The sequence below is a fragment of the Prenolepis imparis genome, unplaced genomic scaffold, assembly GCF_030444845.1.
Source record: "Prenolepis imparis isolate NDT839.2.m4 unplaced genomic scaffold, iyPreImpa1.0 SCAF_5, whole genome shotgun sequence".
In the NCBI taxonomy this organism is placed as follows: domain Eukaryota; kingdom Metazoa; phylum Arthropoda; class Insecta; order Hymenoptera; family Formicidae; genus Prenolepis; species Prenolepis imparis.
Window position 1 is genome coordinate 11889656 of NW_028141163.1, and position 17030 is coordinate 11906685.

The 17030-nt window shown below is 32.0% G+C and overlaps 3 protein-coding genes across 4 annotated transcripts in view; 1 reads left to right on the top strand and 2 right to left on the bottom strand.

Annotated features, from left to right (window-relative positions):
- Positions 1-6720, bottom strand: LOC145936751 (uncharacterized). Of its 2 annotated transcripts, none has more exons than XM_083039248.1 (4): positions 6462-6720; positions 5323-5457; positions 2536-2852; positions 1-2296 (listed from the first exon to the last, which is right to left on the bottom strand). In XM_083039248.1, exons 1-4 carry the CDS (start codon positions 6543-6545, stop codon positions 2041-2043), a joined length of 792 nt encoding a protein of 263 aa, XP_082895374.1. In that variant the 5' UTR covers positions 6546-6720; the 3' UTR covers positions 1-2040. The 2 variants fall into 2 exon arrangements, with proteins under 2 accessions (XP_082895374.1, XP_082895375.1); XM_083039249.1 differs by having other exon boundaries at positions 2-2296; positions 6468-6720.
- Positions 5326-17030, bottom strand: part of Ppt1 (Palmitoyl-protein thioesterase 1) — a 22120-nt gene continuing 10415 nt past the window's right edge. Inside the window, exon 8 of the mRNA XM_083039245.1 lies at positions 5326-5460. The gene's annotated coding sequence lies outside the window, so the exon portion shown is untranslated. The remainder of the gene's footprint in view (positions 5461-17030) is intronic.
- The window catches only part of LOC145936749 (uncharacterized), a 23053-nt gene continuing 12871 nt past the window's right edge, over positions 6849-17030 (top strand). Inside the window, exon 1 of the mRNA XM_083039243.1 lies at positions 6849-7326. The gene's annotated coding sequence lies outside the window, so the exon portion shown is untranslated. The remainder of the gene's footprint in view (positions 7327-17030) is intronic.

Sequence of the window (17030 nt, forward strand, 5' to 3'; positions counted from 1 at the left end):
ATTTCTAAAACAAATATATTTTAAATATTTGAGTGTTGCGTTATATTCTTATTTATTCATTTATATTTATATATAAATTATAATTTTATATATATGTATCAGATCTATGTACAGTATTAATACTTCGTGTTCTTTATGAAAAACAGGCACAACTAAAAGAATATCTGGAAAAAAATTCTTTTCTATTCATCGTGTCGCAGATGCGAATTGGAAGATGCGATTGCATTTTAAATCTGATTTGAATCTTTAAATCTTGATTTGAATAAATAATATTTTATATATATATATGCAATTGGGTGTATATATATAATGAACCGATCGTATTCACAAAAATTCAACTCTCTTCGTTTTTCGCGAGCATAAAGTAATTGAAGCATATAATTAATTATGCAAAAATTGGAAGATACAGTTCTTATATATTAGAAAAAATTTTGATACAAATGCAACGTTACCAATTAACACACTCGACTGTACAAATTGTTTATGCGATATTTTACATCGTATAGATTTAAAAAAAACTTTCTCTGACAATTAATAAAGAGCTCAATTCCCTCGATTAATTGTTATGACGTCAGAACACATTAATTGAATCTACTATTTCATACTATATTCGGACAAGGGTCATTTGCATTTTTTTCGTTTAAGTTTCTTTCTTTTTATATAAGAAATATTAAACTTTGTACAAGAAATTACTAATTTTTCTCTACACAGTGATATGCTAATACATAGCAACTCTTTCTACAAAGATGAAATATTTGGCGAATAAAATCAATCACTTTTTTTCTAATTACAATTCTTTTAACACTATCTCTGCTAGAAAGAATGAAAAAAACTTTTATTGTTTAATAATAAAGAGAGAGAGAAAGTTATATACAGGAGAGATATAAATTAACAAATCTAACAAAACATTCGAAATTTGCAAACAAATGTATGATGATATTATAATTGCCAAACAACAGATGTATATATAATTAGATTCATTATATATAATTATATGCAATTAAATTAATTGCATATAATTAGATTTATATATAATTTTTAGATTTAATAACTAATTTAATAATGAAAAAGTACTCATTGCTCTTTTTTTTTTTACACGAAAATCTTTGATTACGAGAGTACTGTCAAATCGGATATCTTGAAAGTTATTTAGCATCTAATTATTGTTATAAAATATTGCTTTAAAAATACTTCATTCTCGATCACATATTGCAATCTGTAATCACTGCACATCCCAATGTTACATCCGACACGTTATAAATTACAGTCGCTCAATATATACAAATAATAATTCTAACGATAAAAAATATATATATAGTATATAATAATAGAATATTATTATAATACGTGTTATGATAAGATCGATTTTCCTTCCGACGTACGATCTTTTTTTTTTTTTAGCCCGACTTTTTTACACCATCCGGATTTATTGATTAATTCTTAATTGCGTGAATTTATACACGTATTATTATAAACATACAATCACACAACTGTAACAACTTAAATTTTGAGAAAAACACGAAAGATACGGGAGACAGATCAAAAAGATGAAGAAATGGAACAATGAAAGATGAAAATGAAAAAGAAGAAATCTTAATATTTGTATGAAATTGAAAAAGACAACGATGTATTTATTATGTATACGTGCATTCTTTACCTTCACTTAATTTTTTTATCTCACTCTTCAAAACTGATCAGCGCACTTAAGGATCAAAGGATTTCAAAAGGATCAAAAGTCGTCGCGAAGCTGAAATATCATCATCAAAAATTCGTGAGACAAGTAAAAAGATGAAGAATGAAAAAGAAGATATCTTAATGTTTGTCATGGAAATAGAAAGTGACAACCATATATATATGTATTATATATGTGCATTCTTTACCTTCACTTAATTTTTTAATCTCACTCTTGGAAACTGATCAACGCACTTATATAGGCGCTTTCGATGAGCGTCAATAATATGATACACTGTGGGATCAAAGGATTTCGAAAGGATGAAGAGTCTTCGCGAAGCTGATATCGTCTTCACCATCGTCCCACTCTTAGTTGTTCTTGCCGCTGTTTAGAGTGACGTCTAAAGGCTCATCCACGTTTTGCTGGGGGCTACTCGCTACATGATGATGAAACAGCCTGACGTGATGATGACCTTTGAGGGTGAGATCCATCTCGGCCTCCTGCGGTTGCTCCCTCGTCGCCAGGACGTCGGCGCCTCGATCCACAGGACTCGCACAGATCCTCGGCGGTGTCCCGCATCGGCACTTGATCCTGTCGGGCGATTTGTCGCAAGGTACCGAATATCTACAAAAACGCAACATTCTACTTAGACCATCTCGAAATTATCTATAAATTGCATGCATTATATATAAAATATTTTCATATCTAAAATTCTTCGAAAATCTCTTGTATTTTGAAAACGAATAGGACTTTTTCTTCCTAAAATAAGACAAGGAGTATCCCCTTCAATTTTTTTGCATTTACTTAGGAAACATCCTGTGTACAAAAATTAAGTATTTTTTTCAATTTAAGGAAACGCTTACCCGGGTGGCGGCGGGGGCAGAATCCTGAAGTCTCTCCCGCAGACAGACACGGGACCGCTGGTCTCGGGCAGTTTGTCGCTCGTGGTCGGCGAACCCGTGAGGGCCGACGAGGACGATGGCGAGGTCGTGGAGGAGGACACGTCGATGGCGACGGCCGCGGTCCTCTCGGCGAAACCGCCAGGACTCACCGGGGGTGGTCGGCCGAGCAGCAGCGGCGTCGCGCTTCCTAAACCCAAGCATCGCATTCTCCATGCGTCCTGCAGCAATTGTAACCGAGCTTGCTTTCTCCACTTTGCCCGTCTGTTTTGAAACCATACCTGCGGAAGAGCCGCTCACCTGATCGATCGTTGCTGTAATCTCGCCTTTCGTCTCAGAGAATTTCATCCGTATATGTATATATGTATATTTGATACAATTTTTCTCAATTTATTATTAAGGTTTAGACGTTCGAATAATATTATTTTAATATATTAATAATAATATTATATAATAATATTAATAATTATTATATAATGATATTGATATATATTATTATATTATTATATTATTATTGGATATAAATCCGCGAATAAGTTTTTAGTTTAATTTAATATATTTTATATTATTAATAGATATAAATAAATTATATTTATTATAATAATATTATTAATATATTAATATTATTTTCGAAAATTTCGAATGTCAAGAGTAAGAATTTATTATTTTGATATCGCAAAGAAAATGTGCTTTATAGAACCGCGCTCTTTCGACTTTGTGCTATATAATTTATCTAAAAAAAAAAAACTGTTTAAACTATCTCTCGGAAAAATCACAATTAAGTCGTCGTTTCTCGCGCGACAAAATTACCCTCCTCCGCATATCGATTTAATCCGTCGTAGGGAATCTGTGCTGCACCACCAATTTGCTAAAGATCCCGCATAGTTGACCCTCTTGACGCACTCTGACGAGATTCGCGGCTGAGAAGATTCGAAAGCATTAATCGAATTTACTTGATGAACTTCTCTCTCTCTCTCGCATCCATTCGTGTATTCCTTAATACAGATTTGCCCGGTCATTTCATCAGCGTTTACCTAATCGTTTTCGCACAATGGTCCGCGCGCGTAATAGTCGCTATATCCTATATAGCCAGATGTACGCTTTTGGCTTTTGTGATACGATCGCGGATCGACCAGTTTTGTTCGTATCCTGATATCAATTAATGAATCGAAACATCTGCGCGGCTGACTTGACCCGATCGAGAGGCTGTTGCTTTGTTGATTTCTGCTTTGTTATTGTAATCGCAAAAAAATTAATTAGTCGAACAATTAGTATCATATCTTGATTGAATGTCATTGATTAATTTAGTAATAATATAAACGAGGTTCTCGCAATCGTGTGTATATATTCTTCTCGGATTTAAATCAATTAAATAGCATCACCCCCGCTTGTTGTATAATCAAATTACGACTATTAGAATTATCTTTTTTTTTAAATAAAAACAGCCAGAAATTTCTTCTCGAAGAACAAAATGAGAAAAAATGCAACAATTTTGTTTCGCGATAAAACAACATTAGAGAATAAATAAATAATTAGACATGCAGAAAATTATAAATAAAAAATTATATAAATTTAATTATAAAAATCTTTCATAATTAAATCGAAAGAAATATATATATATATATATATATATATATATATATATATATTGACTCGATATATCAACATTAGAGGATAAATAAATAAGTAGACACAACAAATTATATATGAAAATTATAGTATAGACTATAAAATAATATAAAAAGATTTTTATGGAATAAAAATCATCTACATATTTCTAGTTTTCTTTTATAATTAAATTGAAAGAAATATAGGTACATTGACTCGATAGATCAATTGATTAATTTGTGTTTGATATTTCATTATAAATGCATATTGCATTTTCCTAATATTTATATATATATATAATATACGAAATGATAGCGACCAATGTGGAGAAAATTAGGTGCACCGAAATAAATTGCGATCATTAATCAAAGTTTAGGGAAATTCGGAAAGCGAATAAACTGCGCGTGTTTTCCGCGAAACAGAGTTTATTTGGGGTTTAATTAGTGAACGGTTTTAGGGAATGAAGTAATCTGTTGGAAGCCCGTATTTCGTAGATTTTGAGGTTGCAAGTTTTCTTAACTCTTTGGATACCGAAAAGGCAAAAGCGAGAGAGAGCATTAGCTTTTATCTCGAATAGTTTCTCAGATAAAAGGGTTGTGTGTGCATTTCTACTTCAAGCTATTGAAATTAAAAATGTCTAAATTTATCGTAAATGATATGGATTTAAAGCAATTGATTTATATGAAGCTCTTTTTTTAAAGATAAACATTTTTTTAACTGTTTCTTTAATCAAATTAAAAATCATCTTTGAATCAACATACTATCTCGCTTAATTAAAATTTTTCAATTAAGTAAAAATGTCTCCTTGCGCTTTCAAATTCCTACTTTTTTACTTTATTGTTTAATTTAAGCGTGTTTTATTAATTAATTAATTAGATATTTCTAATAAAATCCGATATTTTTATAGTAAATACGTTTTTAATTGCACTATAGAAAAATTTGTATTTTATATATATTTTTTATATTAGAAAATTTTTTTGCGTCCCCTTAAGATTACAATTAATTTAAAAAAATGGATATAGTTACATTATATTAATAGAAGCTCTCATGCAAAGAGAAACGAAGGAACCCTAATATAGAAGAACTAATTGTGTAAGTGAAATTAACGAATTTTAACGAAGCGATTGCAAAAGGTAAATTCACCTGAACACGTGCTTCCGAGAGCGATATCCGAAGTGCGACTTCCTCTCTAAGGAAAACGTCGGGGTAATGCGTCTTTTGAAAGAGAGATTCCAATTCCTGAAGCTGTTGCGGCGTGAACGTTGTCCGATTGCGTCTCTGCTTGAAAAAGTTACAAGAATTCGAATATTACATATATCATGAAAATCTTTCTAATCTCACTATTTCGTTAACATATCCAATGACTTTTAATCGTATAGCGCGTTATAACATTTTGCAAAAAATATTCTATACATAGAAAAAAAAGAAAAAGGAAGAAAAAAAAAGAAAAAAAGAGAAGAAAAAGAAAAGAAAAGAATCTCGTTTAATTTTTTTAGAAAAAGTAAAATTTTTGAAGAAGTGAGAAAATATATATCTTTCAGCATATACAAATTTATATCTGATATAAATATGTATAAAAATATGATATATATGATTTTATTATAGACAAATTTTTCTCACTTCTTTAAATTTCACTTTTTCTAAAAAGCTGCAAAAATTTTGTCTTAATTATTTTTTAATTATTCTTATTATTTTTCCCGTACATATCGATAAGGATTATAGAGAAGAGAAAGAAACATATGAATATATTTAATATATAATTATAATCATACATATTTATATTTAATTGTAATCGATTTTAGCTGTATTTTTCTGACTTGATCGAGATCTTGTAGGTATAAAGTTTATTCAATATTTATTCGTTATAATAAAAGATTAAATATTCATTTTATTTTATGGTATATAAGCCATCTTTTTTCTATCTATCTCTCTCAATTTATCGCTAGACAATTAATTTTATACACGTAATTAGCAGAATTGTTCGAATTATCTTCGCGAGTTTTGTGTTCTAACTTTCACATTTTAATGTCTGTATGTAATTTATTTGACAATGAATCTTTTATCATAATAAAAGAACAATCTTGGATAAGAATACCCAAACATATATAGATGATATTCAAGATATATGTAAGATACTTGTCTGCTCGGACGGAGATCCGGGATATTTCCCCAAAAAATTAACTTGCGGTACCAAGTTTCATTCGGTGCACTCGATCAATCACGACGGCCGGATGTCGCTCGGGACAAGTCGACAACGAAATATGGAATTAAGAGAAACGTACACTGACCTGACGACGACGGCCGAACATGTATTCAGTCAGGAGATCAGCCTGGGGCCCGAGGGGCGACAGATACGGGCCCGCCATCGCGGGCGATCGCGGTCCCCTCCCTATAATTATCGTTCCGCGCTTCCTTCCGGATCGTCCTTGATCGTTCCCGAGGAGTAACGATTCTCCACCGTCGGCCGGAACTCCTCAGAGATCCTCGCTATCGCAGCAGAACGATGGACGACCGCTCGTTTGGCGCGAACATGGCGAAAGCACTGCGGAAGAGATGCGAGAAGAGTCGTCGTCGAGGGTGAGCGAGCGAGGGTAGGTTTGTGCAAGGCCGAGAGGGAGGCGAGAGGGGTAACCACCCTCCGTTCTCGCAAACCCCCGAGTTCCCATTGGCCGCGCAGCTTCCGGGGGCGGGTTCTACCGCGTTAAGAATCGCGCACACCCCCTCTGCAAGAAGGGGTGAGAAAGAGAGAGAGATTTGTTGGAAATCCGCTAAATCGCGGTCTGCACTCCCTCTCCTTCCTCCATTTTCTCTCTCTCCGCGTATATTTTATATCCTTTTATCCCTTTCGCTCTAGCTATCTTCCCCGCCCTTCCACCCCTATTTCTTCTTCTCTTCGTCATTCTTCGTCCGTGTTCCGTTCGCGCTTTACGCGTTTTTCTCCCCCGTTTCGTACCCCTTTCTTTTTGCTTCATGTGTGTTCTCTTCTTTGCTTCATCTTTTCTTATACACTCTTTGTCTTCTTTTCTTTCAAGACAGACGGAAATAAGCTCGATCGCCCATCGCCAAGACGGTTCTCTTCGATTTCTTCGCGGGAGCATAACTTCAAAACGTATCGCAGATGTGGTAGCTTCATCGATAGGCCATAAAGTAAGTGTATACATTTATATATACAATACATTGAATGTACTCAATTTAATTCGGAATCGACATATCCACCATGAGATCAAAAATTTAAATAGATTTTTTCCATATATATTTATTGCAAAAATTTCAAAAATCGAGAAACAGACTGGAGAACGAATCCTTGTAAATTTATCTTGGCCCATTAGAAGCTGCATTTGTTGGATTCTTCTTTTCACTCTCTTAATCCACTTGAGAAATAATTTGAAAACAAATAATATAATTTCCTGTCTCTCTTACTTTGGTTTCTGATTTATATCGTAAGAAAATATAAACTTTTAAATTAGAATTTGAACTTATCTTCTTCCTGACTGACTAAGATTCTACTTTGTAAAAATGACGAAATCCAACAGAGATATTCGTAGATTTATTTAAATATACTGCTCGTTCTTATGCAATAGAACTGAAGATAAGATTGAAGAATAAAGAAAAACGTGTAATAGAGTTCTCCTTTTTTTCTTATACTTTCGAAAGGGAAAGCAGAAGAGTGAGCCCCCTTTCTTTTCTATTTTTCTTTTCAACTGCAATCGAGGAAGAAAAGCATCTTTCTTAATATTAAAAAAGGGTATTTCCTTAGTTTTCTGTTTTATTAATAGATTTGTCTATATAGTCAAAATCATCTTTTTTCCTTTAATTTTATGCAATTTTAAAATCCTGACGTGATACACTAATGAGCCAAAAATTTGTTCTTAACACGCAAGTTTTTAAAAATTACATAATATAATTTAAAAGCCGTTTTGAAATCGGAATTGTCTATTAATTAAAAGAAATTTTTTAATGCTCTTTATATATGTTTATATGAAAATCATGACGTAAATTCCAAAGTAATTGAATTCGTTATTGAAAAATGTAACAAAGTTATATTCCATGTTATAGACGAAACTCGTGTAATTAAATAAAAAAAAGGAAGCATTGCTTCTCAATCCTGCCTAAAATAAAATGTGGAAAATTTTTTTTTTACTATAAAAAATCTATGAATACGAATCCGTTTATTAAAAAAAAAAAAAAAACAGAGACAGAGAGAATGTTTCTCTTATTTCCATTTCCCAGCAACATTTTTCTTCGAAAAAGAAAATCAAATAAATTCCGCTCGGTGGGCTAAATAAAGTCGTACATTTCCCTCCCTTTTGTCGCTTCATCGTATACGACTAAATGATCGGGCGAATCGACAACCGCGAAGGGTGAAGAGGGGGTTATCCGTTAAATTCGCCGTAAATTAGCGACGGTGTATTTATTTTGCCTCTTCAGCCTCATGTCCGCGCGGAAGAACGGATAAATATGCAATCATTTGATTGATGCAACCTCTCGTATATTTGATACATTGTACGGTGCTCGTCTCCCCGGGGATGCGCCCATTTACGTTTTCCCCTGAGCTCGCATTCCTTTGATACTCGGTGCATTGACTGCAAACGCAGAGACATTGCTGGTGTTTTCTGTGTTTTTATTTTTTTTCTTCCCCTGCCCCCTCCTTTTTCCGATCAGAGCTAGCGCAAACAAACGATATGACAAAATTCGATTTCGATACGATATATGTATACAGGGTAATTCTAAATAAGTGCGAATGATTTCAGGAGATGATTCTTTGTCGGAAATTAAGGGGGTTTTTCATGTAAACATATATATTTCGATATCCCTTCTCGAGGATTTGAGTTACACTTCTTTAAAGGGGGAGATAAAAATTAGACTTTTATTTTTTTTCTCAAATTTTGGATGAGATGATTCTTTGTTAAAAATTCAAGAAAAACGGGAGTCTTTTATATAAACATCCTGTCTATTCCTCCCCGAGGAGTTCTCCAATTAGGTTTTTATTTTTTTTCTCTAATTTTAGACAAGCTAAAAAAATGAAATTTGGTAGATATTTTGTTGCTTTTTTATTCTAAAATTTAACTTCTCGCAAAGCAAAGCCATTTAGCTATCATGCTATGCATGATAGTGTAGTTTATTTTTTTTCTTAAAAATTATTTATTTTACGAAAAAAATAAAAGAGATAAAAAAGTTTCTATAGGAATCAAGCTTTTGAATGCATATTTTTAGATGATCACATTCCGACCTGTTAAAAAGTTCTAATAAAAAATTGAATAGGGATTGCTAGTTTTATCCCGTTATAACGATAGGAAGGATTGAAAAAATATTAATAAATATTCTTTTTATTAGAAAATGCCCACCAAATTTCATTTTTTTAACTTGTCCAAAATTTGAGAAAAAAAAATAAAAACCTAATTTTCATCTCCTCCTTTAGAGGAGTGGAAACTCTTTAGGAAGGAACATAAGAGTATGTTTATATATAAAAGCCTCCCCTTAATTTTTGACAAAGAATCATTTTCTAAAATTTCTTGCACTTTATTTAGAATCACCTGTATAAAGATATCTACCCCAATCGTCGCGTCGATGTATCCCGATTATATAAGTTATAAAAAAATGCAGCATCTCGGTCCAGTTAGAGATTTAAGAGAATTTTCGCGAATTCTCTCGTGTTCGGACCAAGAAATCGCAATCTCGCGACTATTCTCGCGTTTGATTCCGGTAAAAAAGCCATTGTAATCGTAGATTCGATTACTCTTGCGCCAGAGTTTTGATTAAAACATTTTAATACATCTGCCTGTTTCTAAAGACGACGCGGTATTAATACGGGTTATTGAATTCCGTCTCTCTGTATCTCTCGCGTCTCGTTTCTGTCCGAGAAGAGAGAGAAAGAGAGAGCGAGAGATTGGAGAACAGAACAGGAGGATGGAGGGAGAGAGAGGAAAAATGAAAAGAGGCATGAATAGGAACGGTAGGAAGAAAGAAGCGCGCGCAATCTTTTTAATTATGAAAACACTGCTTTGTGTTTCATTTTGTTTTGTTGTCAGGGGGTGCTATTCTAATCGGGAGCTCCTACCCCGCCTCCCCTTCTTTATACCTACCCTCTCTCTCGCTACCACCACCGACGCCGCCGCCGCCCATCTTCTTTTTTTTTTTTTTTTTTTATATTATAACGTGCGGGCTCTCTCGGGCGGCTCTGACGGGTCAGGGGTGGAGGCAGGGCTGCCGGCAGGGTGGAGGCTAGAGAGGGTGCCAGGGTGAGATTGCTTTAGTAATGAATTACATAGCTCGGGGCTATGTGTCTCTGTCTGAGGAATACCAACATTTGCGCTCTCCGCGTGTGCGCGCAGATTTTTTTTTTTCCTCTTTCTCTTCCTTCACTTCTCTCACCCTGGGTTTTCTTTATTTTTTTCGATGGAGAACCTATTCTCGTCAATGGTCACCGCGCGTGTTAGGTCGCGAACTTATACTACATCGAGATCTCTCCGCGTCACGTCATTATATCAACCAGCTATCCGATTATTTTATCCTCTATCTCTTTCTAAAAAATCACTTTTGTCTTAATATTATTGCACGTCTGAAACTGGATATTTGTCAAATTATTTTCTTCTTTTCTTTTTTTTCTTCTCTTGGTTCTTTTCTTCTTTTTTTTGTGTAATTTTTGACGGAAAAGTATTTTTTCAATGGCCGCAATAATATCCAAAGTCGCACATTTCCGCGTGATTATTATCTTCATTATACCTTCTTATCATAAATTATTTTTATTGCATATGTTTTGAGCATTTGTATTATAAACATATTTCTTTCATTCCTTATTTATTTTTTCGCATCTAATAAGAAATTAGTATTAATAATTATTAATAATAAATATTTTATTTGTTCGATTCTAATAATATAAATAATTATCATCAATGAATATTAATTATTATCAGACAATTAATTAAACGATAAATGTCTCGGGAAAAAAAAATTTTTTAGTCAATTCTGATCCAGTTTTTGTTCGTTTTATATTAATATTTGAATATATACGAGAAATGAAGTCTAGCAACGAGCTAAGATAATACTCAATAGTAGGCGAAGTTTCTTCGTTATCGCATCGAAATAAAAACTTTCTCTACTGCAATAAGACAATACATCGCGTCGCATCTCCCGATTACGATCGCGATTACTCGCAATCGCGATTTATTCATTCGTCGCTTTCCAGATATACCTCGTATCGAGAGAGTGAAAAGATTTATCTATATTCGTCGCAAAGATAAAATCTAAAAAGAGCCATCGCACGTGAAATATTGATTTTTCCCTTCATCGATTATTTCTCAATTATTGACTTAATTATTTAATATATATATAGATATATATTATACACTCATATTTAATTATTATAATTATTATAATGTGCGCGCGCCTTTAGTTAAACATTATTACTTGAGATCTCCTAATTATATGTTGCTTGTAGAAAAATATCTCTTATCTCTTACTCTCTTTTTTCTTTTGCTACGTAATTTGCAAGTATAAATAAAATTTGGACCAAATTTAATCAAAATAAATGTTAAATTTAAGTTACATTTATAAAAATCAACACACATTTTTATACAAAATTTGTACTACATCTGTAATTATACCAATCTGTAAATGGCGAACATTTTATACAAGATTAAATAAGAATAATAGTAATAGTAACTAATTACGTATGATTTTCGACTATTTGTTGTCTCACTTGATTATGCAATTATCATAGTTTCTTGTTTTATCTAAATAACATCCACGTACGCATATGCTTTTTTCATGTGTAATGAACAAGTACATTAATTAATTAAACGTACGGACACTAGAGAAAGAGAGCTCTAATCAACGTTCTATCTCTTTAGCGTTAAGTCCTCTGGTAGAAAGCGACGGATGAAAAATAGAGATGCTGGTCGCGAAAAGCAAGAAAAGCAGGCACCGAACAAACTCGCAAAATTCCTTTTCATTTGCATTATTACGGTAATGAGACAGAAAAGCCGGAAAATGTCGGGCTTTTGTCACAGAGGGATTGTCCGCCTGGTCCATTCATTGATTACGTCGGTAGACGGGGTATACGCGGTATATAATATCTCAGCCAATCCACCCTAAAAATAATGAACGGTGGGCATTGCCTTTTTATATATATTTGTTGCTCTAAATATTCACGATATACAGTTTGCCGTCGGCCTATTTAATTATAAGACGCAATTGAAGGCTTTTCTCTAATGCATTATTCATTAAATTTATCTCGATTGTTATATTATATTAGAAAAATTTTACATTAAGTAACAGTTGAAGTAAAACTGATTAAATTAATCATCAATTCTCAATCTAAGAAGTAATAAATTTCATCTAAAAAAATTCTAAAATATCATGAATTATATATGATAAAAAAATGTATTAACTCAAAAAATTATATACAAAGAAATGAATAAATTAATATTTTATCAATCTCAACAAATTAATCTCAGATCAATTAAATCTCTTGGAAAGGAACTAAAAGGAATTCTTGTTTTTAGAAAAGAGCAAAAATTCGAGAATTTAAGAATTTTTAAAAGTATTAAAAATCCAAGAATTTGAAAATAAAAGAATATATAAAAAAATTTTTAACTTTTTTATAGTTTTCTAATAATATATACTCATTCTCTTAATATTACTCCGAATATTAAAAAATCCTTTCGCTCTCTCTTCAGCAATAACGCAAATTTTTGCATCATAGGAGAGAAAGTTTTAGATTGTCGGAATCTTAACAATTTTATATTATTAATAAGTATGTAAGAGCATATTGAATTTTCGAATATTTTTAAATTACTAAAAATATCTGTAAAATTTTGTACAAGAAAATATTTTAATGTAATTCAAACCTATTCGAAATATAGTTCAATATGCTCTTATGTACTTATTAATAATATAAAATTGTTAAGATTCGGACAATCTAAAACTTTTTCTTCTATGATGTAAAAATTTGCGTTATTGCTGAAAAGAGCGAAAGGATCCTAGCAATCAATCCAATAATTTTCAAATATTTCAATTTATTTAGATGTTAAAAATTCAAAACGTAAAAATAGAACACAATATATTTTTAATCATCTCTCATATAATCGAAATAACAAATATTCGGACGGATGGTTCGCTCTTTAAATGTGTATTACTTAATTTAGCGAGGCACATGGGAGAGATGTTTAGAGCAAAATCGCAGAGACGCGAGGCTCGTTTAGATGTATCCCGTTAATGTAATTCCGACGAATATATATGTGTACGTGTATATGTATATACCGCGTATCTTTTGCGCAACAGGCCTGGCTAAAGGTACACCGACAAAAATCTACAAAGAGAAAATTTACCGATGACGGCGAGGGTAAAGCGATGCGAACGCGCCGCGTGAAAGGAAAGGGTTGCAAACAGAGATCTAGGATCGCGAAAAAGAGTGAGAAATTCCGCCAAATAATTTTTATCAAAAAAAAAAGGGAGGAAGAAACATGGAGATGTAAGTGCAGATTGTGTATGTACATAAAAATAATAACATATGGCATTATTAAACATAATATATATATAACGAGAAATAGGTAAAATACTAGTATATGCATATATACACAGAGCGTTTCTAAAATATCTTTTTAATTTTTTTCTAAGATCAGTTTGGAATTATTTTTTTCTTATACAGCATTAATGAATTCTCAAAGATTTGAAAGATTCAAGAAACTGATATTTTGATCAAATAATAAAATTTTAAAAATTCGGGAACTTTGGAGTTTCTCAGATTTTTGTGTATTTAAAAATTTTAAGTTTTGGGATTGAAATTTTTGAATTTTTATATCTTAAAATTCTTGAAAATTTAAAACTAAAATTTTGAAATTTTGCAAAAGAAATAAAATTTGACACATTGAATATATAAAATTTTGTTACATTTCGAAATGTAAGTAAAATAACTCTAAATATAAAACGATAAATCTATGAAAAATTTTGCCAAAAGACTTTGTTTTACTCCCTATAAACCCTAAAGTTTGACAGGAAGAGGAAAATAGAAGAGAGACAAGGCGAAACAGAGACTAATCTTCTTGCGGCCGCTCGAACGTCACGGGGGGGTTGGACGGGGGTCCAGGGGTGGACGGAGGCAATACACCCCGCATATAGGCCTAACAATAGTTTAATATTCATATTGTCACGTCTACAGAAGTCAAAGGAACGATGGGCTCCGCGTCCTAATTAATCGGACAAAAATTTGTTCCCTCTTTTAGGGGCGCATTCGCATCACTCGTTGATGCATTCACTCCAAGTCATTGACGCGAGAACATTGCTGCACCCACCACTCACGCTCACAATCCAAATTAAACTTAAAACCCCCCTTTTAGTGTGTCCCCGTATGTTAGGTTTGATTCAAAGTTAATTTGTCATCGATAAACATGTTGCGGCATCACAATTGATTTTGAGCGATAAAGAATTAAAAATTTGATGATTAAGTGATTGTAAGAGAAATTGTATTTTTTAAAAGGATCAAATTTAATTTACGATTCGGCTTTTTTTGGTTCTTTTATAGTTAATGATAAAAATATTTACAAAAATTAGGGGAAGAGATCTTTTAAGTTATTTTTACGCATATCTTATTTTTTTCTTTTATATTATCTGGTATTTCAATGTAATATAAAAAGTAACAGAAGAATTATTCATTTTACAATAATAATAATTCCTTTCTAAAAAAGGCATGTTTTTGACATCAGCTGATTAAAGCGTTAATTTAACCAGCTTTAATCAGCTGGTTAAATTAACGCTTTAATCAGCTGATTTCTGTCAAAAAAATATTAATAAAGTATTAATTTGTCAATTAAATTTTAAAATAATAATAGGTTATAAAATTTAAAATAGTATCATGTTGTAAATAATATGTTATAATGCCTTATCTGCGATTAATATTTTTTGACAGAAATCAGCTGATAACTGTCAAAAATATTAATCGAGATTAAGGAATTATAACATATTATTTCAATTTTTATAACATATTCTTATTTTAAAATTTAATTAGCAAAATGCTTTATTAATATTTTTTGACAGAAATTAGCTGATTAAAGCGTAAATTAATATAAAATCAAGGAAAATAGCGCGCGCTTGTGTTGTTCTAGTAATAATTAAAATAATAAATAAAAAATTTTTTTGTATATATATATATAAAAAATACTTCACAATGTTCACAAATGTAAACGAAAATATATTTTGCAGAATTTTATGAATACTATCTCTATAATTATCTGAATTATGCGATACTATCTCTATGATTATCTGAATTTTTCTCTGTTATCCCCGTCAGTGCATATATCGAGATCTTTTGGGAAAGCCTCGGGGATGTTAATTCACGGAAGAGAGAACGAGATATCAAAAAGGAGGTTTCTATTAATAACTTGTCAAGTTCTCCTCGATAAAACTTCCGTGAAGGGGAAAAAAGGGCGACATGTCGTCGATATCCGCAGACCGCAAGAGTTCACAAAGACGCCGCTTTAACTTGTGCGATGTTAGAAAAGAAAAAAAGGGCTCAAAGTAGCGAGGCAATTCTGACGAATAGCGTAAGATTCTTTTCTACGTTCGATTATTATTATAAATTTATAATATTGAATAACTGAAAAAATTGTTTTGCGATTTTGCACAACAAAAAGTAAAGCTGAGAAAATATACAATTGCTTTATTATATATTAAATATATAATTGCTACATTAATTATTTTTCTTTATTATAATTTTATATTATATGTATATCTATAATATATAAATTATATTACATACAGTTTGCAGTTTCTTTTATTCTAATTTGTTAACCAAGTTCATTTTCAGCAGAATTATTTGAATTACAACAAAAAATGTTTACTATTGATGAATTTAAAATCTTTAGTTTCTTATTTTTTAATTAATTCCTTAATTCCTTTATTAATTTAACAGTCTTTCTCTTGTTCAAAATATCATCTTCTTTATTGTATAAAATTGTAATAATTTCGATATTTTTTTTTCTCTTAAGTAATCGATGCAACAAAATTTAAAGTAATATAAAATGAAGCAAATATATATTTTTATCTTTTAATTTTTTATTTTTAATTCTCACATCCTAAATTTCCGTCCCTTTAGCACACTGATTTATCTCCGTTTATCATTCGCGATATAGAATGCGACCGGTGCATTTCACGGTCCGTCCTCTATTTATTACACCCTTTCCTCCCCTTCATCGCTACCTCCGGCGCGGCGCCGCGCGGAAAACCTCCCCAAGGGTGAAATCGCAACGAGAGGCGGCCCTTCTAAGGACATCCACGATTGGGCGCCGAAGGGATGTGCCGGCCTCTCGGTAATAATCCTCGCGGTGTTCTTGGCCGCTTCATCGTTTGCATTTAATGAGGAATGAAATGAGCGCGAAAAGGGAGAGAGGGGGATGATTTAGAGATACGTCTCCCGGAGACGTTTTACTTATTTAAAGCATAAGCAAAATAAAATAATAACAAATATTTAGTTTATATATATACATATAAGAGAGAGAGAGGGGGGGGGGAAGGATCTCACCCCCATTTTTAATTAATATAGTTTAATATTATTAAAACTATGTAACAAGAAAATATTTTCATACACAAAAGTTAAAAGGTTTCGAGAGGGAAAAAAGTTGATAATCTTGAATTTTAGGTTGACTTTCAAATGACTTTAAAAAATAACTCTAGTTAAAAATCAAGATTATATAAAAATTAATAATCTTGAATATACAGAATGTAACTGAAAAAAATATAAAGAGCATATTATTAGATTCTCTGGCCAATTCGGAGACGATTTTTCTTCGAAGTGAAAATGTCGAGAGAAGTCATCATTTTTTGCACGTTCCCAATTTTTGTCATCATGTATCTTT